Source organism: Plectropomus leopardus, chromosome 9 (assembly GCF_026936395.1).
Source record: "Plectropomus leopardus strain MGB_pleo_1.0 chromosome 9, ASM2693639v1, whole genome shotgun sequence".
Taxonomy (NCBI): domain Eukaryota; kingdom Metazoa; phylum Chordata; class Actinopteri; order Perciformes; family Serranidae; genus Plectropomus; species Plectropomus leopardus.
This window is the reverse complement of record NC_142184.1, coordinates 16,822,612-16,850,437: the sequence shown is the minus strand read 5'-3', so window position 1 is coordinate 16,850,437 and position 27,826 is coordinate 16,822,612. Positions and strand designations below refer to the sequence as shown.

Below are 27,826 nucleotides of genomic sequence, written 5' to 3'. Positions count from 1 at the left end.
TTATTGATAAAAAAAAGATGCTGCAGATGACTACAACTGGGACTTATTAGCTGTAAAAAAACAAGTGGTCTAAATTCAAAGTAGATAACAATATCAAAAGAAAAAAAATTACATGTTTTTCTGAGGTTTTGTCCAGATGCTTTTCAAAAAAAAGAGGGTCGAACAAAGTATTGAATGTTTGAATATGAGTGAAAAACAAATCAACACAAAGATGTGTATTTAGAAAACAGGAGTGCCTTTGAATACAAGACCCATAATCCATTGGACCAATTGCTAGCTATTGGTTGGCTATGAAACCTAGGAAGTGACAACAGGTTCTTGTTGGTTGTTACAGACTATTGGGCAGGTATGGAAGCTTGTATTGGTTTAAATGGCTTGTCAATCAAAAGGTCGGGGTTCAGCCACCATTTTGGCAGTGAGCAGTCCACATATCCACATGCTGAGCAAAAAACTGGAGAATATGTGGAAAATTCTGAAGTTTGTGATGATGCAACATCAGTTCATGGACATCTGTGGATGTAATAATGTGGAAAAAATATTTCACTGGATTTGGATTATCAGAACCACTGGTGTGTGAGAACTGTGTCAGCAGCATTTCTATCTGGATAATCTGGATCTGAGGATTATGACAGCGCATCATAGGTGAGTTTATTTGGTTTTTTTTTTGTGTGATAGAAGTTTTTATTGAACCTGTCGAGGTGGTTGTATCTTTAAAAGAAGCTCCTGTACACTGCCCTTTCTCAGCATCACTTTTTTAACTTTTATACTATGTTTTAGACCTTCATCAAAAGTTGATTAGTTGGATCTTGAAATGTATTGCATCAATGGAACCACTAAGAGCATAGCTTTCTAACCCCTGCTGGAAAACCCCCAGCTTTAAACCAGCTTATGGTGGTGATTTTGATTGCTTTCAGCTGAGACTGATCAATCAGTCAGTCAAATTTCTTTTATACAGCACCTTTCAGACAAATCCAATAGAATTCTAAGTGCTTTCCAGTTTTATGAAACAACAACAAGAACAACATAGGGTCTAAGCATAAATGGAGTTGAAAATATAGAATCAGTATACAGATGGTCTCAGATGGTCCTGACCCAGTTCTTGCTGGTCTTTGATGGTTTAGCTGGGTGGGCCACCAGCCAGACACTGTTGTGACCAGTCTGTCAAGCTGCTGTTATTTCTCCATACTCAAGGACATTGATTTGGTTTCACTTTTACAGAAACTTCAAAGTGACCATCACAAGCTGGCATGACCAGCTAAACCACCAAAAATTATTGAAAACATACCTTAAACTGGTCAATGAAGCTTGTCATCCAACTTAAAACAGTTTTTTTTTTTCAGCTGGGATGATAGGTCCTGAAAGTAAACCACTTAAACACAGTAAATACAGCAAAAAGCCTCTGATTCTCTAATTTAAGCGAAAAAAAATTATATTGAATCTTTAGGATCGTGATGTCCAAACTTTTTTTGAATTGGGGCCAAAATTGGATCATGTGAAAACACATGTGGGCCAGGTGCTTCTTGCGTCAACTGGGTTGTTAAAAAGTAATTAGAAATTATTTTTTTTGCAAATTACAAACAAACAATATATATGAATATAAACAAACTCGCCTCTACTCATGAAAGCAATGGCTCTCACTATCATCTTCTTATTAGAAAATTATCAGAAAACTAGGGAGAAAATTTCCAAAAAACTATATTTATAGTCATTCTCATTGTATGTTTAGAATTATGTTACAGAAAAAAAATTATGCATATATCTTTTAATTTTTGCACTTTTTTGCATAATTTTCTGTTTGTTTTTTATTTTATTTTCTGGTGATTTTCTTGTAACTTTTTACTAACTTATTGCTGTTTTTGGGTCACATGTTAAGTTGCTCTCTACCTTAAGAAATCAAACCAATTTACTTAGGTTTCAAGGGGTTAATACCTTTGAGTTTAAACTGGCAGAATAAGTCAAGCTATCTAAGTAGATCAACTCAGGCATTTAATAGACAGAAAGATTGATTTATTAATTGAAAAAATAATGAAGATTTGTCAGTGATTAGAATGATTTCCAGTTTCAGTCCTGCTCTGATCAAATTTTTATGCCTAAAATAACACTGACATGTCCATACTAGCCCACAATTATTTTTTTTTTTTTTGGTTACTGAAATTGTCCCTCCTGTCCTTGCTGTCTGTAAATGGGTCCCCTCCAAAAGCATTTTGTGTTATTGTCCCTCCTCTGCCGCACTGCAAGGAACACTGTAGAATGCAAAGGAGAGAAAAAGTTAAAAATTGTCTTTGTTGTCTTTGAGTAAATATTACTTTTCATTTCCAAGACCTGTAATACTGTAGATTTAATGAGAGAGGTTGAAAAAAAGCTCGTGCTTGCTTAGTGTGAGGGTTAAGCTCCATTTATGTCACGTCCTCTTGTAGGAACATTTCTTTGACACTAGAGGGTGTCATTCACTCATGTATGTGGCCTTGGAAGACTCAGCTAAACTATTTTCATGATAATTGATCATTTAATCATCTAACTTTCCCATAACAAAACCACAAATCTGTTCCTTCAGATTGTATAAAAATATAGGACATGTATCATAACGTAGAGTACTTAATATCCATTTAGAAAGTGAACTTGTTCTACAGGGATTTTTCTTTTTCATTCGTTATATTTTTTTACTATAAAAAACTTCTGATCCCTAAATATCAGAGGTGGAGTCAAGTCATTGATTTGCATGTCACAAATAAGTCCCAAGTCTCCAATCAAGGGCCAAGTCAAGACTTACAAGTCCCAAGTCCTAACCTTTGAGTTTTAAGACCTAAACGATCATAATGCATTCTTCAATAAATCCTCTGCAAAAATAATCTGTCTGCTAATAAGCTGTCTTAGATTTTAAATAGACTTTTGAATTTGAGGAAACAACTTGAATCATTACAAAATTACCTCAACTTGTCCTCTCAAATTCAGTCATCTTAAATTTTAAGGCAGCCTGAACACTAACTTTTAAAGTTAAAACTCTTTATTTTTACAGATTGAAATTTTAACATTAGATTCACTTTAAATTTACAAAAAATAGTCATACTTTTGAAAACTTCTATTTATTTGTTGAACTCGTAAAACTCATAAATAAAGTAGTGCTGACATTGCACATTCATAGCATATAACACCAATACCAGGACAGCATGAATTCTGTATGTTTTTCTTTTTTTTTATTAGTTTCATATTTTACTCATCTCAGTTTGAGTAGCACATCTCAAAAAAGCAGCTGCACACTCAATAAGTGCAAAAATCTTTAGTGTGTGAATGCTTTCTTCCTGATTTAGTTTGATACCCTATGGCTTCACTATCTCAGCTAGTTTTTGTATTGGGTCACTGTTTTTTTGTTGTTGTTTTTTCTCAATTTTTGACTTATTTCAATTTGGATAAATAATGTCTGTATTTTTCTCTTCCCATATCAAATTGGCGTGTATCAAGTATTTTGAAGTCCAAGTAAGGTCACGTCACTGTGTTAATGTCGAATTGGAGATTGCGTTTTAACTTTGGCACATCACTTCTAAAGTCATCAAATTTATGACTTGTGACTCAAGTCCACACCTCTGCTAAATATTAAATAAATAACTTCTCTAATTTGTATGTTGGATGTGACATGTTAAGACATTATTTTTTAAGATATCCAAGACTAGCAGACATTTCATTTCCTGCAAAACTGATTGATAAAAACATGTGATAAACCCATGTTATTGAACCAGGAAGGTTATCTCACAGGATGCAAGCAGAAACACACCACACTCATTTCTCTACAGGCTCTCTCTCTCTCTGTGTCTCTCTCTCTTCCGCATCCTGTGGCACCGAGGCAGGCAAGGAATAACCACCACACACACTCCCACTCACGTCGGCAGGACCAAGGCCAACTGCCTGCTAGTATTTTTATAATCTTCATCCTCCCTGACCTGTTACTCCCTCCTGGCGCCAGTGGTCTCAGCCCTCCCCCTGTGATGCCTCAACCTTACACACACACACATACACACACACTTGCTAACACACATGCTCCTGTACACTCAGCCGCCCCTCCACGGATAATTGAGACCAGCTGTTGCAAGGTGCCTCTTCCCTGGACCCCTCACCCCTCCCTCACCCTGCTGCTGCTGCACTTGCCTTTCTGTCAGAAAGCCCCCCTCCTTCCCTTTCCTTTCCCTCTCTGACTCACACCCTCTCCCTCTCGCATACCTTATAGTGTGTTTGTCTCTTCCCATCAGTTGTGTTGACTGACAGAGAGGCATGTTGTTGTTTTTTCATCCATCTCCTGTTAATAATACCTCACAAAAGTGAAAATGAATCCCATTCTTGTTGCAAAAAGTCACTGGAATTTCAGCTTTCTGCTTGCCATCACAGTCTTTATCTCAGGTCCAAAATACACTAGGCAACTAAATATAGAATGTAAAAGGACAATGTATTGAGTTTAGTTCGACATTAACAGAGCATTGAGTGGGATTTATTGGAATCTAGTGGTGAGGAATGCAGACTGCAACCAGCTGATACTTCTTCTAGATTTCCTCTAATTTTTAATTGTTCAGGAGGTTTTTACTGGGAGCTGAATTATTAGGAGAGGTCTGAATAACTGAATGACTGAATAAAGCAGTTTCATGTTACAAGGCAATGTTTCTTCAGCGCTGTCCAGGATGTTGCAGACGGGCCGCTGTCACAGTACCTGCTAATGTGTGTTCCCCTCTGGATTTAACTGTATCTTGGGGTGGCCAGTGGTAGTGACTGTGATCTGCTGCTTTGTGGCTGGAATTTGTGGAGTTTGGGAGAGGAATGGGGGAAGCGGAGGGGGAGGAGGAGAGTTGGGACAGGCATGTCAGACTCTCTTTTCCAGCTGGTCCTGAGGGGTCAAACTGTGTGTGGATGTGTGCATGTCATGGCCTCTCATTAGGGGGTGAGACGCTGCGGCTCCAGACCCCCATGGTAGGATTGCTGGGTGAGTCTGCAGTGATCCTGCCACTTTGATGCCCCTGACCCCCACCCCCCCCACCAGGAGGTTAATGAGCCACAGTGAGCTCTGTAGGCATGCTGTTGTAGTGTGTGTGTGTGTGTGTGTGTGTGTGTGAGTAATTTTGAGGTGGGAGGCTCATGAAGAGGTGAAGAGCCTCCAGACTCCTGGTATGCTTTTTACTGTAGTCCTTTGCAGATCAGATGATCAGGGTGTGTATCTTCAGGTGTGGAGAGTAAATTAGGAATAACCCTGAAATAGTTACAGAGTTCCCAAAGTCATGAAAAACATGAAAAAGGCATAGAATTTCATAATCTTGTTTTCCAGGCCTGGACAAGTCATGGAATTAGTAATAATCATTGAAAGTTTTGAAAAACTGTAGATAGCCTTGCACTTCATGTCACATACCAGCAATTTTATTTTGTTGAAGTTAAATGTTGACGTGCAGTAGCTTTAATTTGCGTTGACTTAGGTTTGCCCAATGTCATTTCAGCATCAGCATTGCAATTTGTATTGGTTACAGCGAAAGACATGTAATGTGAAATACAGCAAATTTTATGGCAAAGTTGCACAGTTCTTGTTTTCCATGGCTAACAACAGCCAAGCAGATTATATGTGACATAGTTTGGTGGTGGCATTTGTTATGGTTGACAAGACTCTCCTGTGTATGTGGAAAAGTATCATAAGGACACGGTACAAAATGAAAATTTTATTATTTGTCCTTGAAAAATCATGGAAAAGTTAAAAAATTTTGTCGATGAAAATGTGTCGGAGCACTGTAGTTAAAACAGCACCTTCTCCTCATATTAGCTTTGTTTATTGCTGCACAACGAATGAACAAAGTACCATAAAACTTTCAAGAAGAAGGAGCTTAACCATTAAAGGAACTAAATCAGCACCGAAGACACTTAAAAGTGCATAATGTTAAGTTTAATGCCATTCTGTAGTATTTGTCCTCTGCATGTATACTGTCTGTCTGGCACAAGGCTTCTAGATGCTTTGCATTATTTGCAAAAAACATTTCACAGCCATGTTCATGCATTGAAATAAACAGTTTTGATTTTTTTTTGACTTGAACAGCAGCCCCTTACCCACCGAGTTACAAAACATTGAACAACTGTTGCATTGCTTGCAAGTATGATTTTGCACAACAGTGTGTAGGAGAAGAAATAAGCTGTTCTTTACTTTATTACACACTTGTGACTATTGAAAATAAACCCATTGTCCACATGTGTGGGCATAATTTTTTTCCAAAACTACTCACATTTCACTGCTCAGTTTTTATACAGATCAGATCGTACTTCTCCCAAATAGCTAGGAGAAATTTAAAATGCATGCAAAACAAAAGCTTGTGTCTCAAGAAGTGTTAAGTTTGTCATCTCTCCTTCATGCATGCATCAGCCACTAAAAGGCAACATAAGAATTTCTGTGGGGCTGCAGTTCAGTTTGATTCACTGCTTTAACCATTGGTAATTACTGACCATAATTACTAGTCATTCCTGACTTTTCCACTTATTCTTGTATACCTCTAACCTCTGTAAATTGACCCAGTGCTACTTCACATAGCTTAACAGGCAGCGAGACCAGAGTGTGTTGTTTTGGGCGGGGCAGTGCAAGCCCTGGCCCGCAAAAAGGAAGGCATGGCAGTCCAAAACAGGTGCTCAGACTCCCTTTTTTCCCATTTCTTTTTCATCATTGACTGCCTTTCCCTCTTTCTTCTCCGCACACCTGTTGAAGTGTGAGGACTCATGCTGGTTCAGCCAAGCAGCTCAGCCAAACCTGAGCTTAGGTGGGGGTCTGAGTCGAGTTGTGGGTAATTAACTAGTGCATTCTTTTTCTCCTTCGCCACTCCCTTCTGCCAACCCCCAGTCAGTCCCTGTTTTCTTTTGATGTGGTGTTACTTTGGGGTTGATTAGTCTGTGTGTGTTGTAGCACTGCAGCGTAGGACAAAAAATAGGGAGGGGGCAGAAAGGTGGAAGTGTGACATGGCGTGTTTACCAACAAAATGGAAATGACATTCTTTTTGTTAATTACAGACAGGTCAGATCTAAAGGAGACCTGTTACATTACATCTGTGGCCATAAAGACCTCTATTGATTCTGGTTTGACTGATTGGTGATGAGTGGTCTCTAACCCCCTGCTGGAGCACCTTACTGTGCCTAAACTAAGCCCTCAGCCCCTCATCCGCTGTCACTGTGACAGAGAGCAAGATTTACCCAGCTGTTTGGGATCTGTAGGGGTGTGTGCATGACTGGCTAGAGAGAGTTGTCTCTGCAGAAGAGCGATATTAAAAAGCAGATATCACAGAATTTAGCAATTCTGAATTTTTAAGTACGAGACCTTCCTCTATAAGGTGAGACATTTTTCATACGTCTCAAAGTCCGTAGTAACAGACTCAAGTTAGTAGTTAACCAAGAGGTGCAAACATGCACAATCATCGGGTCAATGAATCAACCGCCATGCAGCTACAGACTGCAGTTCGCAGCTTACCAGTAGTAGCACACGCAGTCTACATTACAACAGCACACTTGCTTGTGTTCATGTGATTGAGGCATTTGAAAGATTTGTTTATTTATGTATTTATTAGACTCAAGAGCTAAGACAGCTTTTGGGATGTAGCAAACTTGCCGAGAAGTTAACAAAATAACGCTGATGCTAGGTGCCCTAATGTTAATGTCCGCTTTTATATAATAGAGGAGGGTTTATGACAAGGATGGCTCCAGTGCATCACCAGGCCATGATGTCAGGCCAACCCAAATTGGGTTGGCCTGAGTTTTATGGTCAAACTCCACAGTTAAATACTACTACTACATTTTCCAGTGTTTGCACATTTTTTCAACAAGTATTTTCTAACACGCATAATTTATTTGTAATGTGATTTTGCTTTAGCTGGACTTTAAACAAAGTAAGCCATGTCAAATTCTATTAAATTACATGAAAACTGCATCGTCACAAAGACTAAAACATCTCATGAAAGTTTTGGAAATACATGTTTTTTATAGGACAGCGACTAATTAGGCTGAGGTCACTCTTTAAGAAAACTTAATTTACTAACATGGCTGAGAGACACGAGGTGACTTAGACTGATTAAGAGGTATACTTTATGCAGTGGCGGATCTTCCTGTAGGTGGTTGCACAGGGCACCAGCCAGATGGCACAAGCCGCCCCACTCCTCCAAAAAGGGGAAAATGAGAGCTAATGGCTAACGTTTGGTCTGTTATAGAGGCACCACCTCTAGTTTCGGCATAGCAGTTGTGTTCATCAGTGAGAGATGATTACAGTCAGAGCACTGAGTATGGAGTGTATATGAAGAGAATGAGTGTAAGAGAAAATGAAATGACTGAATGAAATTTTGAAAGATGAACCCTGCACACAAAATGTGTGAGGAGGTCCATCTTACAAACTGATGGGTATGGATTCACACAAATGGAAGAAAAATACAGTGTCTCCTGCATCATCAGGACACATGCAATAAGGAATTGTACCTATGAAGGTCTGGCAGCTTGTGATGCAATAATAAATTGCAAGTGATTTTAGGAGTTTATGATTTGACGCTGGTCCATAAGACTTTCTGGAGTAAGGGAGATCTGTACTGAGTGTTAACTGCCAGTGTAAAATAATGAAAGTTTGACTGAGGTCAGGCAAAAGGTCAAAATAGATGCAACTGAATAAGGATACAGATCCGTCAGAGCCAAACGCTGATGCTAGTGCCAAGATTGATATATAGATGTGACTAGCTATCACTGTAACATTACTGTATTTGCTACAACAATCTGCCCTGTTTTCTTCATCCGTTCCATCTGCCTGCACCATCTCAGGTTGAAGTTCAAAAAGAGAGGCTTTGTGTTTGGGTAAGAATGTAGAAACAAACAAACAGAATAAAGATAGAAAGATATCAAATTGGAGGAAAGACTCATACCCATACTTTAAAGATGTTTTTGTATTATCTTTGATTTCCCAGTAACATGTGATATCATCTTGTAACTCCATTATACATAGCTACTCCACCACCCTGCACATTATCTCCTGACCCTGCATGCATTTCAAACCACTGTGACTCTTTCCCGCAAGCATTGCTTGTTGGCAGACGGTCTAATTCCATTGCAACCACTTATTATTTGATTATGAAACCAACTTTGCCTACCAAAATAGACCTCTTGTGTTGTAATAGCACAGAGAAACTTGAAAAATGCATTCAGTAGTGTGCAGATCTCGGCCTGAGCTGATCGCAGCCACTCCGGACAGCTCTACATGCAGACTTGCTGTGCCCTGTTGAAATGTCCCTCTCATCCTCCACTAGAAGACAGCACTTAATGATCATTAAGTAAGCACGAAACCCTATGTTTAACCTAAATCACACAAAAAGGCCTTACCTCTTCAGGGACACCATAAACATGTCTTTTTGTGTAACTAATTGTCATATATCATATCATATATGACATAACTGAGCACTAATCAACATCAGCAGGCATCTGCCTTTTTAAAAATTATATTTTGCACTGGTTGTCAAAAAAGTTACACTGAAACATGTTTTGAAAAATAAAAAATGAAAGAATCACATCAAGCTTAATCTCTGATTGTCTTTGAAGGTCCAGTGTGTCGGATTTAGGATATATAGGCATATATTGAATATAATATAATTAGATTTTTTTTTTAAGTTTCTAATCACCTACAAATAAGAATCATTGTGTTTTTGGTACCCTAGAAGGAGACATTCATATCTGCATAGAGAGTAGGTGCTCATCCAAAAAAAACTTGCTGGTGCTTTTATTAATTTAAATCACCAGGTTGGTTTATAAGGGACCTCTGCAGATGATTTTGCTCCCAGTAAAAATCTCCTGAACACTGAAGAATTTCTAACCAGGAGTGTTTCAGCTGGTTGCTATCTGAAATTCTCCTCACTAAATGCCACTAAATCTCACACACTGGACATTTAAGAAATTCTGCTCTGTATATTCACAATGATGTGTTATAATATGAAACATTTTGGCATGAAACTGACTTTCTTCCTGCTTCACCTCTGCCTGCTCACATTTTACACTACAGTAACACTGTTTATCCTGCAGATAAAAACTTTAACTGCACCAGCTGTATTTATTTTACCGATTATTTGTTATCAAATCTAAAGGTGAATCTCATTCCAGTGAAACTGATTTGGGCACATCTGGAAAAGCTTTAAGGGAAGATTCTAGTTTCAAATGCTGTGTTTGTGTGTGTTTGTGTGTGTGTGTCATGTGGGAATCCTCCTAGTATTCTCCATAGGGGGTTGTTTTCTTTGAGTTTAAAAAAAAAACAAGCTCTCAGGTAATGACTTCAGTGTGTTTGTGTATTTTTGTTTCATTTGTGTGAAACCAAATTCAGCGTCGGTGACACAGACAAACCAGGTGGAACTGATATCTTCCATGAGTGCTCTGTAGCATCCACAGCATGCTGCAGTGCTTTTTAATAGAGAGCAGCATGTCTGTAATAGCGCTGTATGTGTGTGTTTGTGCTTGTTTGGGCACATGTGCGTGCATGCATGCCACCCTGTGCTCCTCTCATCTGGCCGGGCCCTCTAGCTGGTAATCTGAGCATAGAGATTAGAAAGAAAAACAGCAGAGAAGAATGTCTTTGGTTGAGCCAGCGAGGAATTTACAATGGCCTTCAGGCTGCTTTGACCTCTCCCTCCTTTTCTCTTTCCCTCTCTCTCTCTCTCACTCACACACACACACACCAGTTTATAAGTTATGATAACATTTTACTCACCAACTTGAGTTAGGATCTGAGGACACAGTGACATCACTTGAAAGGAGCCCAACAGGCCGAGCAACACAGTCGGTCATATGATCACACCAGTTATAAAAGCCTCGGTTAAGACGTATTACCTCATTTGTTGGAACTAAATCAAAAGTGGCACACCTGTCACGTTCTTATGTTCATGTTTGAATTATTCTTTCAGATGAAATGCATTTATCTCTTTCGCAGTGGTGGTGTGAGGTTTCAAATTATTTTACACGTGAAAAAGCTTGTTATAATATTAAATAGAAACATAAGTCTTTAGGATTATATCCTTAGGTTTAGGCAGTCAGAGTAGATGCTCAAGGCCCAGACACACCAAATGGACATTAGAGAACTTGACGATGAAAGCTTCTTGCTGCATCGCCTCACATTGCCAAATTAGCCAAAAAAAATTGCACATGAACAAACCAAACTGACGGCCAACCAGCAACATCTCAGCACCTGCATGAGCGGAAGTACCCCCCCACCCCCACCCCCATTACAGAAGACAGTGGTAGTCTCTAATTGTCATTCAAAACGGGAAACCGAAAGATGCTAGCACATTAAAAACCAAAACTAGTGTTAGAATAAAGCATATTTACTGTGTGCCAGTGAATTGGATTTTTCAAAATAATGCTAATTTTTAGAGGCAAAAAAGACAGTTACACAATGGAAAATCATAACACACATGACCTTAAATAACAAAATGAATAATGGGGATCTTATCTTTGATTAGCCAATAAAAAATGAAATTGTTGCCATGGTTGCACATAGAGAGATTATATGTTTTAATAAGTTTCCCATCTGTTGCCACGGGGATGTAACGGTCTGAAGCAACAGCTTGCAGCGATGTCACCGCAGAGATGACACCATGATGTAGGACAGACAGGAAGTTTGAAGCGGACACTTAGATGAAGTTTTAGTTTCAGAGGGACAGCTGTGTAGATACTCAAGACAAACTCGCTGCCAGACCACCTGATCTGATCCCCTCGCTCCGTCACAGCCCAGCAACCTGCCCTCCTCCCAGACAAACCTAAGCCTGTGTGTGTGTGTGTGTGTGTGTGTGTGTGTGTGTGTGTGTGTGTGTGTGAGAGAGAGAGAGAGTGAGAGAGAGAGAGAGAAAGAGACAGAGGGAGAGGGCAGGTTTTCAGGTCTTTGCACAGACGAAGGGGACAGGTGTTCGGGACAGGAGGTGCCGTGTGGCCTGGGGGTGTGGTCAGGTGGTGACACACCTGTCCCTACTTGCACAAGAGGGTCCAGTTACACACACACACACACACAAGCATGCACATCAGCCTGGCCATGTGTTCTGACATGCAATGTTAAACCAACTAGCCTCTCATGCAATGTGAATCTGCTCTCCATGACAAACCGCGATTCTTGTTATGCCAAAGAAAACATGGCAAGCTCCGCTCTGCAACAAAGTAATGTGATCATTATGTGAGAGATGAGGGGATACTGAGCACCACACATGCAAGGGCTCTGTGTGGAGATCTGGTAACCGTGACAGAGAGAAAGGAGCAGTGAGTTTCTGGATGTAATTAATTATTGTTTTTCAGGCACAGTGGCTTAAGTGTCTCCATGCTCTCTGTGGATCATGTGGGTTGTTGTTTTGTAGAAAAAAAAGGGAGCAAACAGTTCCACAGCAAGTTCACAGTTAGGTGAGTTTGCTGATTATCTTCAAAAAGGATTTGTTGAAGGACTATATGAGAGGAAACAGCTGCATCTGTGTCCAGGCTCACAGTTGTTCCTTAAAACTCCATATTTCAGCATTACATTAAGTATACTCTACTGACTAACCCTTTGAAACCTGAGCAAATTAGTTTGATTTCTTTCAAAAACATTGGAGAAGGCAATGTGCAACTTAACAAGTCCAAAATTAGCACAAATTTTATTTCATTATTTTTTTTATATGACACAGTTTTAAATATAGACTTTATATATTCATAAATATAGTTTTCTGGACCTTTTTGAGATCATTTTCTCATCATCCTCCCTCCCCTTTTTTGTAAGACCAATTTTTTCTTGTCTCCTTTTGATAAATTCTTATTCAATACTTCATGGCGGCATTGTGGATCAAAAGAGGCATGATGGGAGTGATATATATCACAACAGCGTCTACTTCTAGAGTGACATAAAACATACATGCCAGCAGCCCTTTCTAAACAATAACAATTAAATTAATATGGCAATCACAATCATTTTCGGTTGGGTACTGAAACACGGTGCTACTATGGCACCGGTTCCTAATAAACAGCTACCTACTGGACTGAATCATGTCGCAGATTTTGGTGCCCCATTTCGGTGCCACATTATATGTGTGGCGAATGTGGCCTAGAGAAAAAGAGTGTGTGTAAGAGGGTGATGGTGACCATTGGCAGGTTTCCATTACAGATTCCTGCAAAAATTAAGCAATATTTTTGAAATGATGATAAAACACAACTGCAAGATTCAATCTTCTCCACATCTACTTTAATCTGCAATTAACGGAATGATACAACTTGATGTCCCTCTCCTTTTTAAATGAGTGTAAGTGGACACCAGTGTGTGTGGCACATGCAGTGTTTCTGTAAAACCTAGATCGGGGGAGATAGGCGTCTGGCCCTGGGGTGTGGATTTCAGGCAGGTGCACTCGCCTGCCCTGCGGCTCCTCAAGGGACAGGACAGGACGGGACAAGACGGGAGGGGAGAAAAGGGGAGGCAATCTGTGCTCTCTGCAGTCACACACACAAACTCTTGATCCGTGACTCAAATCTCCACCCGTCTTGGCCCCCCCTACTCAGCACCCCTCCCTTGCTCCCTACCATATCCTTCATTGACTGGAATGTTTTGGGACAATAGAACTGTCCCCGTTCTATGGCTGGTGCCCCCCTAGGCCCACACAGGCCCTGACAGGAGGACAAAAGTGCACCTTGCACCTCTCAGCACCACCAGCAGCACCCTGGGGGCAAATACCTGAATACCTGTGGTAAATAAGAGGTGGAGAGGGAGAAAAAATGACACAACATGAGGCAAGAGAGGGAGAAGAGAGGGATAAATGAAGAAGGAAAATAAGTGATTTTCTGCTCTCAGCTGCCAAGTGAAACACAGACTCATCCAGAGGTCCAAGCAAAACAGCAGTCTTCCTATTTTGATACCCTCCCCCCTCATATTATTATAATTCACTGCGTCACTCATTCTTTTATATCTATTCTGACACCTGCTTTCTCAGTAACATCCCCCCAGTATGTACTCTCCACATACTCTCTGTCAGTACTCTCTCATGTCACGACTTGCTGGCCACTGCCTGCCTCACTGTGTGTGTGGTTTGTGCACATTTGGCCCTGACACTTCTTTTTTTGCACCACATTTAAGCCCCGCTGGCTCACAGCTGAAATGCATCACAGTAGATGCCACTGACCCTGGGCGGATTATGAGACAATGGGCCCCTGGGCACAGATATGCAAAAAGCCTTTCTATCTCTCCTACATATGAGCCAGAGACACAGTCTTTGTGGTGGTTTCGTCCCATTTTTGTCGTTTTTTTTAATCTCTTTATAGTTGCATCTTTGGTGGGGGTGGGGGGGCTCTTTGTTTTTTTAGCCATTTTGTGTCTCCATTAAGTCATTTTGTGCCTTTCCATAGTCATTTTGTGTCTCTTTGTGGTTGTTTTGTCCTTTTCTGTAGTTGAATTGTCTGTCTTTTGTTCATTTTGTGTCTCTTTGTATTATTTTGATGAAATTTGAAGTTGTTTTGTGTCTTTTTGTAGCTATTTTGTATTGTTGCAGCCATTTCACAGAGATTTTGTATCTCTTTGTGGTTGTTTTGCTCCTTTTTATAGTTATATTGTGTCTCCTTGCAGCATTTTTTTAGTTATATGCCTCTTTTTAGTCATTTTATTTATTTTGTGTTTTTTTGTAGTCATTTTATTTTTCATTGTCATCCTCTTTCCTCACTTTGTAGTTGTCTTGTACCTTTTGTAGTAGTTTTGTGTCTTTTTGAAGTCATGTTTTGTTTTGTTTTGGGTTTTTTTAGGTGATTTTGTATCTCTTTCCGGTTGTTTTGCTACTTTTTGTCTCTATTTGCATCCTCTTCCTGGTTAGTACATGTTAATTTGAGTGACACTTTGTAAGTGATGGCCAAGGGGGTCATGGGCTCGGGCCTGGTAGGTCTGTTCAGTAGACTTTTTATGCCACTGGCATTTCTAAATGTGTAGGATATCACTTACATATTTCACTGATTCCTTATAAATCAACAGCTCTAAGCAAATCAAAGGTTGTCCTTTCAAGCAGCCCCTGTATTCAACTAACTTGCTCCGCCTCTCTTTCTGGTCGAAGGTGTGCTAATCAGTGAAATGAAGTGTGTTAAGCCACGGTCACATTACCACTAATGCAGCCACAATCACTTTGCTTCACACAGCAAATGTGGGCGTTGTGAGGCTGTGTTGTTACGCTTTTGAAACATGGCTCTGGAAAGTAAACCAACTTCTAACCTCCCACTGCTGAAAAACCATGAAAAACGAGCATGTAACAGTAAGTATTGATAAAATAACGGCTTCATGGAGCATGTCTCCTCTAGTGTACCACCACACAGTAAACTATGCTGCATTACGCAACATTAATCAGATATATTATACCAGATGGCGGGAGCCTGCAAGATCAGACTCAGAGATGTGTGACATTCAACAATGTCAATGTGACATTGTTTACCTCTATTTGTCCTCCTTGTGCATGATGAAGTGTGATGATGGAAGAAGCAGTTTAAACAGGAAATAAATTAAGAAATAATACAAATACTCCAGTACAAGAAAAAGTCCTGCATTCAAACTTAGTTGCATTATTTTATTCAAACATTCGTTTTGACAGAAAAGCTTAATCTTTTCAGCAACTAAAGTTGTCAGGTAAATGTAGTGAAAGTACAGGTTTTTGTCTTTGAGATGTGGTGTAGTAAAAGGATAAACTGCTGTTCCTGCATCAGAATCAGAATCTGCTTTAGTGCCAAGTGGGTTTTCAAATACCCAATTTTGCTTTGGTGTTTTGGTGCAAAGACTAGAAACAACAACAAGTTCATAAACAGGAACAGGAACTCCTCAAAATCAGAACCAGAATGCAGACTTTTGGAGATGCTGGCCACAGAGATGTCTGCCTTCTCTCCAAAATAATGGGACTAGATGGCACTCGGTTGTGGTGCTCAAAGCGCCTAAAAAACATTTTTTTAAAAACATTTGACAAAATCAACAACAATGTCTCTTTCCAGAAATCATGACCCACTTATTCAAGATAATCCACAGACCTTGTTGTGAGCAGTTTCATTTAGGGTCTATTTTCTTTCTACTGAGCTACACCCACCAACTGTATCACTCCTCAGAGGGTTGCATGCATCTACTCATGGAGGAGAGGCCTATTGTGTCAGTGCGAAAACATTAATGGTGTCCTCCTCAGCTGAGCTGCAACATTAGCTTGCTCAGTGGTGCGAGGTGAGCTGGCAGTGCATGCACGCTGACCTCTGTGCAGTGTTGCCATCTTGGCAACTTTGTCCCTTTATGTAGCGACTTTTCAGGCCCTCTTGGCCACTTTATTACTAAAAAGCAAGTAGCGACTAATTTAATGACTTATTCAGATCATCAGGAGTAAAAGAGAGAAATATATATTGTTATTCATCACCACGCATGCTGCTTAGAGAAATCACAGTCCACGGCTGTTTTGCCATCAGCATGGGTTCTCCCCTTCTCTCCTCTTGTGCAATGCAGGTGGTTTGTGATAGACAGGAAGAGAGGAGACGCTGCTCGCAGTGGGAGTTCAGTTGCAGTGAGTTTCTATGGTTAAGGTGAAGCTCACACTCTCTGCAATGGAAGTGCAAGAACATGTTGCACTGCAGTGCCATAGCGCTCAGTCCAATTAAATGTTTTGTCGATCATTTTTCTGTTAAATCTAATTCTGGCAAAGTTTTAATGCTTCCATTAATGTGGGATGGCATCACCGATGTGCAAATGAGCATGTGACATCATTCAGCGATTTTGGAGATAGTGTGAGCTACTTTCATTGGAAAATAGTTTGCAACACTGTGCAGTGATACTGTTGGCAGGAGTAGTTTGGTAGAAAGAATATGGTTCTTACATTGATCTGCCAGCCTGTTCTATTCCCCAACTCATATATCTCTTCATTGTCCGCAATTCAGAGTCAGACATCAATGCAAGAGGGCACCTTTTGTGGCAGTTTAAAATGCTGCCGGTGTCAACATGACAAAAAGAGCAGAAAATGGCTCTAGGGGAGGTGGATGGATCCCACAGACACTGGACTTTAACCTGCTGTTTGCTTCCCATGCGAATGTTGACTCAAACCATGTTTTTCTAAACCTAGCCACATGCTTGTCTTCCCTAAGGAAATAAATGTAAAAAATAAGGTGTTTTACCTACGTTTGAAATGTATTTTGAATAAGTCTGTGTGCAGCTAATGAGCAGAAAATTGTACATTTCCTGTGAAAACAAAAGTGTATTTTGAAAAGGCACAATGCATATGACAAGTATGGATTGATAACGACTTCCCAGACTGTAAAAAACAGACGCAGGAGGAAACCAAGTGCTTTATATTTAGACGTGAAGGTCAACTGACAAAGCGTATTTGATCAGTTGGAATGAAAACGTGTTAAAACTGTTTATGTCAAGATCTGTGGATTATCTCGAGTAACCAGGAGTTGATTTTTGTAAAGAGACTTTGCTGTTGAGTTTTTCCTTATTTTCTTTTTTTTTCTTTTCAGTGGTGGGCTTTAAGCACCACAAGCCTGGTTAGTAATACAGACGATATCTCCTACACTCAGCAACACCTACCAAAACAATCTAGTTTGATAAATAGCACTACAGGTAAGAGGAAAAATATGTATTTTTTTATTTTGGGGTGAATTATCCTTCAACTATGTAAGTGCAGTGGAAATGTGTGTGTATGTAGCTCTGCATGGCACAAGGTTAAAAACCTGTTCCACACAACACATTTCATATGTTTACCCTCCTGTCCCTTTATGGCTCATCCTCTACCCTCTGACCCTGTGGGACAGAGAGGGTCTGTGTTTAGGAGGAAACACAGCACCAGCCACATGACACACATACACACAGACACACACACCATTGAAGAGGGACAGCAGGAGTGCGGAGGTGGGCAGGAAATGGCGTGTACCCCCTCCTAGAGACCATATCCTGTCCTTGGGTAAAGCTGGTTTATTTGTTCAGAGATCTGAGCTCTTTGTGTGCATTTGTGTGCAAAAAACATCCATGTGGGTGTGCATATTTAAGATTTTATGAAGTCCTGAAATCATTCAGAATCATACAAAATCCTCACAAGACAACCGTTGTCAAGTGAGTGTATCTCTCAGCCCCTAGAGCACATGTCATTGATCAACTCTACATTGCAACATGTGGCATTCCTCAGCAAATTCTACTCCCTACTGATTTGATAAACGGCCCGCGGACAGAAACAGCCATTCTTCACCAGACAGCCCCCCCTCTCCAAATGTCCAACGTCTTATCCCTCAGTGCTTTGTCTTTCCTTAACTCCATTTCACCCTCTCCTTCAAACCTCATGCTATTTGCTTCCCCATTATGCCAGTTATTTCATACATTTTTTTAATGTCTTATAAAGCAGTGGTTCCCAACCGATGGGTAGTGGTCCAAAGCGGGTCACAGGACCATTCGAAATGAACCCCAAATGACTCGCATCCATGTCAAGTTTGTGAAAAACACTTTATATAGAAGTGCATTTGTAGCACATAGCTTTTATTTTGAAATATGGTTTCCTGCTGTAGAGTGAGAGTTTTTTCAATAACTGTTTTATTGCCCAGTTGTTGGTATAATGTAGCCTGTTTTTTTCTGTTGTTTTTTTTTTTTTTCTCAAAAATAAGAGCAGGCCTAAGAGGGTGTTCTTTATTTATCAGAGGAGTGGCTGGTTTTTTTTTTTTTTATGGACCCTCCCCAAAGCTACAAATATTTTTCCTTGAGCCTCCCTGGGTGACTTGGGGACAATGCATGAGGTGTTCATCCCACGTGATGTGTCCAAGGACCATTGCAAATATGAAAATCTACCAATAATTTATTTCTCCACAGTTTCTGGCTGTGATAAATTAATAAATGGTAGAGTTTGGCGATTTTTATTTTTGCAGGGCTTGTGGATTTTTGCGGACAGAAAAAAAATTGCCAAAAATTGCCACAGAAAACAAACATTTTTTTAATTTTTTTTTTTTTTTTTATGAAAATCACCAAAAAGTCTGAAAATTACCAGAAGTTTTACAGGCAAAACAAATCTTGAAAAAATCACCAACAATTTGTTTGCAATATGTTATTCCACTCTGTTTCAATCCCATGTGATGTTTACATTTTGTAAAATACAGTTGAATATGTGGTAACTTCTCATATGTTCAGACCTTGAACTGGTGTCTAAGGAGAAATTTGGACACAGTTGCTGGACCAGTTTGGAACCACTGTTACAGAGGATAAGGGGTAGAGGGAAAGTCCAGCAGCAACAGATGAGTTTGGCACTGAAGCTTTGGACAGTGACATTGTGTAAGAGCCTTGCAGCTTGTACAGGGGTTTGAAACTTTAACCCAGTGACTTTACCTTCTGGGCTCAAATTTGATCCTCCAGTGAGTCAGCTCTGCAACCCCTACCAGCTCTGATTTCAGCACTATACTGTACCAGCTCTGCTCCACGATATAGAGCCCAGTGACCCCCTGGGAGAGATCCACAAACACACTCATGCATCCATATACACACAAACAGCTGTAGCCGCACCCAGATGCTTTATATCAGCACTTTTTGGAAGGGCTGTGTTTATACAAGACTGACAGGCCACTTCCTGTGTCCTAAACATTACCATAAACACATACACAGAGAGCAGAGTAGAGTGGGAGAAAAACAGCAATTTCAGCTTTCAAAAATGTTAGTTCTCTGTGTCGGAGAGGGTTTGTTTCAGTGTTGAAATGCAGCGCTGCTTCCCATTGTTCAAGTCAAGAGAGGATTTTATGCTGCTCTGTAATCTGTTCTGTTATATCCATGAAAAGCCCCGCTCAGGACTCTCCACAGGATGATTGTTTAGAGAGAAGCGTATATTTTCTGTTTCCAAGATGACGGCACTCTAAAGCAAAACTCATGCAGCTGCAAACTGTCAAACATCAGACCAATTCTTGAAGCAACATCCAGACTTCCAATCACTGTGGGGAACTACAAAAAGGAGCTATTATATTTTTATTGTTTTAATTTTTAGAGCCAAGCAAAAAAACACATAGGCATTCACTCCATGGGAATAACACAGAATTTAAAATGAATGGCAATCCCCTTTTCTTCATAATTAGGTCAGCATAACATTATTTCCTGTTACAGGAAAATCAAATTATTACTTTGACTCAAGAGCTGAGTGCAAAGACAGCAGGCAGAGCAGCTCTCTCTTTCTGTTAGATGGCCGTATTGTGTGTCTGTCACTAATGGCTCAGGAATGTCACATTAGTCAGGGGCTGCATGCGTGACGCTGCGAACATTAAAAACACTTTGAGGAGACCAATATATGATATCACACACACACACACACACACACACACACACGCTGACAGGTCCAGTGATCTCATTGCCTCAAAGCTACAGAGTGAAAGAGTGCCTCCCACACACTGCAAACCAGAAAAATGTCCCCCTAGCAGGGTGTCAGAGTAGGATTTCAAAACGGCCGAAATATATCAGAAATGACACTGTGTTTAGTGGCATGTTTTTGTATAGATTTAATGGAGGTAGAGTTTATATAAAAGGAGAAAACTGAATATCATCTAATTCCATAGCAGCATTTGACACACTATGTGTCTTCTCCATCTGTTAATGTTTTACAGTCGCTAACATCCTTTTGTCGAATCTTTAGTCCCATTTTCAAAACTCTAAACTATAACTCTAGCACAACATCCATATGTTCTGGACCATGCTATTAACTGAAGGTGGAGCCGAGTCATTGTTTTGCAATTCAGAAGTCTCAAGTCTTTGCACTCAAGTCCCAAGTCAAGATTGACAAGTTTTAAGTCTTAAACTGTGAGCTTTAGATCTTTTTTTTCCCTCATTTGCTTGAACACATTTCTTTCTGTTCAAAAGTCAAATTTTCACAATAGTTCACTTAGCATTATTTGAAAGTTGCTGGCCAAAAATTACAGATTTTGTCTGCAAAATGGTCTCACACTCTCACACCATTGAAAACATGCAAAAAGAAAATATTTCCATCAAACAACACAACTATACAAAAAACAGCTATCAATATGAACTCCTTCAGCCTTAATTTGGGCTATATGCCTTTCAATCACTGTCGTTACATCGACATGAATAACCCATTTATAAGGTTAATTCTGGTTATGATCATGTTCAGGATATGATGTTTATGTGTGCACAGAGAAATCAGTCAGCAGTCAGTCCCTATCCATCTATAAAAGATGCATGATGTTCTTTTCAAGCATGGATCAAAGAGGAAAAGGGCATATATGTAGGGGAGGAAACCACTACTCAGTATTTCTGAGTTTAAAAAGTATGACAACAAAACAAAGTCAAAACCTATAACTGTTGTGGTCCAGCCAAAAAGACTGACATGGAAAAGCTGTGATATTCTTGCAAAGTATCAACAAATGGCACAGACATGAAGCACATATTACTGCAAGTTTGAACTGGGTCATATTGATAGCTGTATATTGTATTTTGTTGTCCATTGCGTAAATGATTTCTCAGAAGAACGTATCAATTTGACCACAAGTTGTGATTAATTGATTAAAAATATGTATATTTTGTGAGCAGAGTATTTAGAGTATTAGAGTATTTTGCAAAGAAAATGTGACATTTCAGACTGAGACTTTCAGTGTGGGTCTGTGTGTGAAAAGTTTTAAAAATGTAACTTCTGAATGGAGATGTGTTCAAGAAAATGTGAAAATCTGTAAACCAAAAGAGTTTTGTGGCATTCTATGAGATCTGTATTCATTTGGACAGAGCCTTTGTACATGTGGCGCCTGCTCTACAAGGTGAGCTACTGGACGCCACAAGTATCTGTACTTTTCTTGAGTATTAGTTTTTGGAAGCGTATTACTTTTACACCGCTACATTTAAGAGACAAATATTGTACTTTTGACTCCACTACATTTCTATGAAGGCTCTTGTTACTTGTTACATTTGCTTTGAAGTCAGCAGATGATGTTTTCTTGCAAAAGTCTATAAACTGCGATCATGTAGTTCTGCGTGTTGTTTGTTCGTCGAAGTGGCGTTCCCGTACCTCTACCTGCGCATGCACTACTCAGATTGGGTAACTCATGGGTAGAGACAAGTAGAGAGGAGGTCATCAGCAGGCAGTTGCACTTGTTATGTGGGGTTAGTAATGGCTACAGCAGCACATGAATGACCATGTTGGTCCTTTTTTCAATTTGTGTTTCTGTGAGCATGTCTATAGGCTCTGCAGCATAGTCAATAAGCTTTTCATTCTACAGGTTCGGCTAGCAGGTCAGTTCTTTTATTAGGTCATTTTAAGTGAATCAAGTCTTTTTTCAACTCCAAGTAATAATTCAACTCAGCAACTTTCACTTGTAGTGGAGTAATACTTGGCCAGGAGTATCTATACTTTGATTCAAGTTGTGTACTTTGTCCACCACTAATTTAAACTAATGTAAATGTGCCAACACATTTGCAAGAGAAAATCTCTGTTGTTCTGAGATGGTGATAATGAAGATCAAGTGGAACTCAGTTTACCATGTTTAGCAATCTAGAAAATCTGTAATGAAAAAAATGAGACATTGAGCTGAAATGTAACTGATTGGATAACTGTGTGATGTAGGTTTGTTGCTCTGTTAAGAGTGTAGAAAAAGTATCTTAAGAAAAGATAAATGTTTGTTTACAACTGTAGAAAAATTGTAAGTCATCCAACCCTGCTGCCCCCTCCTCTGTGCCCACTAAATCTGTCACTGTCAGTAGTTCAAGTGGAGTTCAGCCCCCTGTGGCCTGCGTCTCTGCATCTCTGACTCACTACCTGCGTAGGTGTGCAGCAGCCAAATGACTCTAACCCCTCACTTCAAAACAGCCCATAGGCAGACGAATGAAAAATCCCCTCCTGATCAAAGAAAAGCTCTTTATTCAATATGTCTGCTGGTGTGTGTGTGTGGCTGTCACGCAGTCTTTCGGGTGCTGTTTACACTGGGGCAAGCTAAGTCATGCAATCTGATCCCAAGCTTTCTGAGAGCCTCTCCAAACCCCCCCCTCACACAAACACACACGTGCATCCACCTCTCAACACTGAGAGCTATTGGAAGGAAACGCGTTGTTACCTCACTAAGACATGCTGGCGTCAGTGTGTGTGTGGGTCAGGAGGGCGAGGGGGGTGTGGGGGGGTGTGGGGGGGTGTAGACACATTGCTGCCATATGTGCACCCTGGATGTTCACCCTCAGCTGGGCTCATGAGCGCAGACTTCCTCCAAAAGTTCCTACAAGGTAACCAGAGTGTAGCCATTACTGAGCAGATGGCTCAGAGTGGATCTGTGTCATTTCAGAGCTGTGCGGACTCTCTGGGGTGCATTTGTTGGTCTTGAGCCTAAAGATTTCTACTTCCATCTGTGGCTGCTCCTCCAGCAGGAAGTGGGTCAGTGGGATTCCCACACTCAGCTAATTTCACACTGGCTTTTATTCTGCAGAACTTCCCCACTCTGGCCCTTGGGAGGATCTCTTTTCTTGCTCAGCATCTTCTTAATGCAATATTTTTTTTGTTCACCTCTTTTTCTCCCACCTGCAGTTGCTGCTCGCACCCCCCTCGCCTCTTTAGCATGTGTGCTCCGTGTGCTGACAGCCTGGCAGGTGTGTGCAGGTGTTCCCCCCCATCACTCAACATCACACAAACCTGCCCCTGCACCTCTGAACACACACAGCTCTATCTTCCCATTCAGATACTGTCATGTCTGTCCTGATGAACTCATTTAGAGATGTGAGTTAACCCTGTAAAGCCTGATCCATGAATAGTCAGAAAATTCTATTTTTGAAGAAAAATGTTTGCATTTGTTTATGGATTTTGTTTTACAAAATGTCAAGAAAATATTTAAGAAATAAGAATAATTTTTAAATATGGAAATGATTTTTGCATGATTTTTGTTACTTTAGGCTTTCGTTGTGATTCATCATAAACATCACACATAGGCAAAACATCAACATCAACTATTTTTTGTTATTTTTTCCTAAACAGTTTCTGTCTTTATTCGGATAATGTACTTTCAGTTCCCCTGCTCTCTAGTTTGTGGTTGTTGAGTTTCATGAGTATTCAGGTATTGCTGTCGTGCATGACATGGAGGTTACAGAAAGCTGTGTATCAAATATGATACAAATAGCATCTTAGGGTTAATAAAAAGCATGTTGAGTTAGAGCACATTTTTCATTTAAAAAAACAAAGCTTTTATTTACATGTGGCAGCAAAAGGCACAGTATTCCCATTTGAAAGGCACATTCAGCAAAATAGGTCATAAAAAACTGTATGCCAAAATGTTCCCAAAAAGCTAAACAAATGTCATTCAGACAATATTGGTCAAGTTTAAGTGGTCCTTTCATGTCCCGTAACACACAATGAGTGATTTTGTGGTGTGAGGAGGGGCGAGCGGAGGGTCACCTGTCGCCAGGGCCACAGCTAACATGTCTCTCAGCGCCCTGCCTCCACAGTACACCCTACACAGACAGCTGTCTCAACACACACACCATTTATGTATAGTATGGTGAGGAATGACATCCCCACATACACACACCCAAGCAGCTGCAACATGGCCAGAGTCCCGGACCGGCCGGCACCGATGGAGTTTCCTGGGAATTAACTGCATGTTCAGCTGCCCTCAAATCACACACACATGCACACAGTTAACAGGACGTAGCAAGATATGCTGTGTATACCAATATTACCTAGAGTCCTGGAAAAGGCACTTAAGAAGTTGTTTTATAAAAGCAACAGAACTCCAGTTTTCTGTCCTCCCATGGCTTTGACTGTCTGATCGGTCAGGAGCCAGCTTCCACTGGCTCATGAGAGCAGTTCAGGGAATGTGAGTCTATGAGGCAGGGCAGCATCCTGAGGCGGTGTGTTTGTGCAGCAGGGACATGCGACTGAAGGTCCGTGAGCACGAGCCACACTGGTACTTCTTCACTTCGGAGTGTGTCTGCAGGTGGGCCCGCAGGTTGGATCGATCAGCAAAAGCCCGGTTACAGTGTTGACAAGCAAAGGGGCGCTCACCTGGTTTAAAAGACATGAAAAGTGTTAGCATCAGGGATACACTTCATTACCAGGCCAAAGGTCTGTCCTGTGGTCATTGTTTTCCAAATGATCTACAGATAACAAAAGAGCAGGAACACTACTCTTACTTAATGCAGATTGCCCTTTTTTCATGCATGCAACAGTTGTGAGGCTGAGATAAGATTGTGCCACTTCAGGTAATAACATTTGTTCACACGTCAGGAGTCATCAATGAATATCAATAGTGCAGCCAGCTGTTCCATTTACAAGCCAACAGAGCTTGGAAGTCAATGTGATTACTCAATGTGAAAAGCTGTTTTCTGATGCATACCTGTGTGTGTGCGGATGTGTCCTCTGAGCAGCCATGGTCTGGAGAAGGCCTTGCCGCAGGTGGGGCACACACAGGGCAGAGTGTGCGAGCGGATGTGCATTTTCAGGGCGCCCAGGCTAGTGTACTCCTTGGGGCAGTGTTTGCAGTGGAAGGCAGGGCGTGCAGAGACCTCAGTGGGCAAAGAGGGCGTCTGCTGCTGTGGTGCACAGTGGGACATCTGATGATGGGACAGTGCAGACAGGCTGGTGTAACTGTTGCTGCAGTGCAGGCAGTGGTAGATGTGCTGGATGATATCCGGGCTGGGAGGATCTGAAGTGCGTCCACCGTCCTCCTCTTCTTCGCCACTGCTGCTTGAGGGAGAGCTGCTGAGGTCCAGAGGGCAGAGCAGTGATGGGGAGAGGGACACGGGGCTGATCGGGGAGAGCGGTGCAGGCAGGGTGTCCATGCTGCTGAAGAATGGGTTGGTGGGGTAGCAGGTGAGGGCAGAGATGTTGTTCTGCGTTGGGAGTTCAGCTCGTGGAAAGCTTTCTGGGACAAAAGCTGGCAACAGAGAGAAAAGGAAGTCAGGTGGGCTGTAATGGACAGGTAATCTAATAGAGCACTAAGCTTGTTTTCATTCTTGAGTGTCTTGTTACAGCCTCCTTTCAATATAACCCTGATCCATCTGGCTTTTGCATTAAGTGACCAGAAACATTTGTTTTGCACTCACAAGGAAAACAAAAGTTAGCTGGTGTACTCTGAAGGTAAACACATGAAAGGTTTTTCTGGCTGACTGTTGACTATCAACTTGTCAAATTTAACCAACTTGCATCAAATTCAGTCAATCAATAAGACAGAAACTTACCAGTTTGGCTCTCCAGCTGACTCTCTTTGTAGTATGGCTTCTTGTTGGAAAAATACTTCTTCACAAGGAATGACCGAGGCATGTTGGGATCTGGTTTCTCCGATAAAGTACAATAATGACCTTAATAACAATTCCCTCGGTGGAGTGCGCTCAGATCCAACGATGTGCTCTTCAGACAGCTGCGGATTCCAGTCAGACGGAGAGAAAACTCCTCTACAACACCACTACCGGGGTTAGATGTATCTTGCTCAGGAGTCGCAAAGTTGCCTCCTCATATAGTACCAGAGAGGAACAGCAGCGGGGTGGGTGGGCAAATCTCCGCCCAAAGACACACCCCGTGCGTCAGGGATCTCCACTATACACAGGTGCCCGATGTGCCTAAAAGTGTAGCAAACCGCAAATCTAATTGCGCAATCTACGGCTCTGATAGCCCACTTTTCTTCATCTACAGACATACATTTTATCATTTAATGTAAAAAGAAAGTAATTCAAAGTAAAAGTCTGCCAAAAATGTTCATTTTTGGAAGACAAATTCTGTTTAGTGTGTACAAAAAAATTATTTTCAATGTGGTTAAAAAAAATTAATAAATTACATGAAGGCAAAGCAGGGTCAAATCAAGAGAGTTAATTTATTTTTAACACCTTAAACATTAACCCCCACTATGCCCATTCCTTTACAAAATGTGTCATGGCAAACTGAAGCTATAGCGCCCTCTGTCGGCTCATTGATGATCTGTCTGGGTGAGGTGGTTACCTCTGTGGTAGTCGACTGTATTTGTGCTCACTCACGTGAAGTATACTAATGGTTAAAATAGTGATCAAAATATTTTAACCTTGTTCCTTGCTGCCATTAGTGCCATATTGCCTATAATGTTCGCGTGTGTGTGTGTGTGTGTGTATAATATTTTACCTGAGTGTATTAAATGCTCACTCAAAACCCTTTTCCATAAAAAGCAAAGTCTATTGAGGAAAATATTTTTGGTAGTAAGCCAAAACAATAACCTAAATGCAACTTACAACCATTTTTGTTGCTTTACCCTTATTGTTTTGGCTTTAGTTACCAAAATGATGAAATCAACATGCCACATGGCTTAGCTTGTAACTATTGGGACCAGTTGTTTTGTTTTTGTTTTTTGTTTGGTTTTTTTTTTTTAATGAATTTTTGCCCTGCACATTCTCTCAGACCAATTGAAATATATGTTTAATGTAAAGCACATTTGTATTAATAATGCAATAACATGTTTTGTGACTGGCTGCTAACATTTAAAGAGCATTTAAAGATGCAAATTGTCATAATTTACCTGATGTCCAAAATTAACCGACTCTACCTTACAGCTGCCTTGGTTTGCGTTAATAGATGCAAAATTAAAATCGCTGTTAAACAAAACAAAACATTTGAACCGTTTGTGTGGTTAGACTTTTAAAATTGCCTGCCAACAATTAGACCCATTCATTGTCTAAAAAAAGAGACATTTTTATCATGTCTCCGTTTGTGTGCCTATGCCTTTGAGGTTTCAACGCACTCTGGTGAGGTGGGGGCATTTTTGAGGAGACAAAATCATCCCGGCAGCATCCCTCCCATTCTCTGCCTCTCTGCGGGGAATAATTCCCTTCAGATAAGTGAGGGGCTGTTCTGCAGCTTGCTCACAGCAAGATCCGAGGTTCAGTAAATCAGGCTGACAGGAACAATATGGTGATGTA

The 27,826-nt window shown here is 40.7% G+C and overlaps 2 protein-coding genes across 3 annotated transcripts in view; one reads left to right on the top strand and one right to left on the bottom strand.

Annotated features, from left to right (window-relative positions):
• The first annotated feature begins 487 nt into the window (after positions 1–487).
• tp53inp2b (tumor protein p53 inducible nuclear protein 2b) overlaps positions 488–27,826 on the top strand; it is a 56,574-nt gene continuing 29,235 nt past the window's right edge. For both annotated transcript variants that reach the window (XM_088082092.1, XM_088082093.1), the window contains exon 1: positions 488–642. The gene's annotated coding sequence lies outside the window, so the exon portion shown is untranslated. The remainder of the gene's footprint in view (positions 643–27,826) is intronic.
• On the bottom strand, positions 24,107–26,404 carry snai1b (snail family zinc finger 1b). Its single transcript, XM_042491960.2, has 3 exons — positions 26,126–26,404; positions 25,282–25,821; positions 24,107–24,950 (listed from the first exon to the last, which is right to left on the bottom strand). The coding sequence occupies exons 1-3, from the start codon at positions 26,205–26,207 to the stop codon at positions 24,769–24,771; spliced, it is 804 nt and encodes a 267-aa protein (XP_042347894.2). The 5' UTR covers positions 26,208–26,404; the 3' UTR covers positions 24,107–24,768.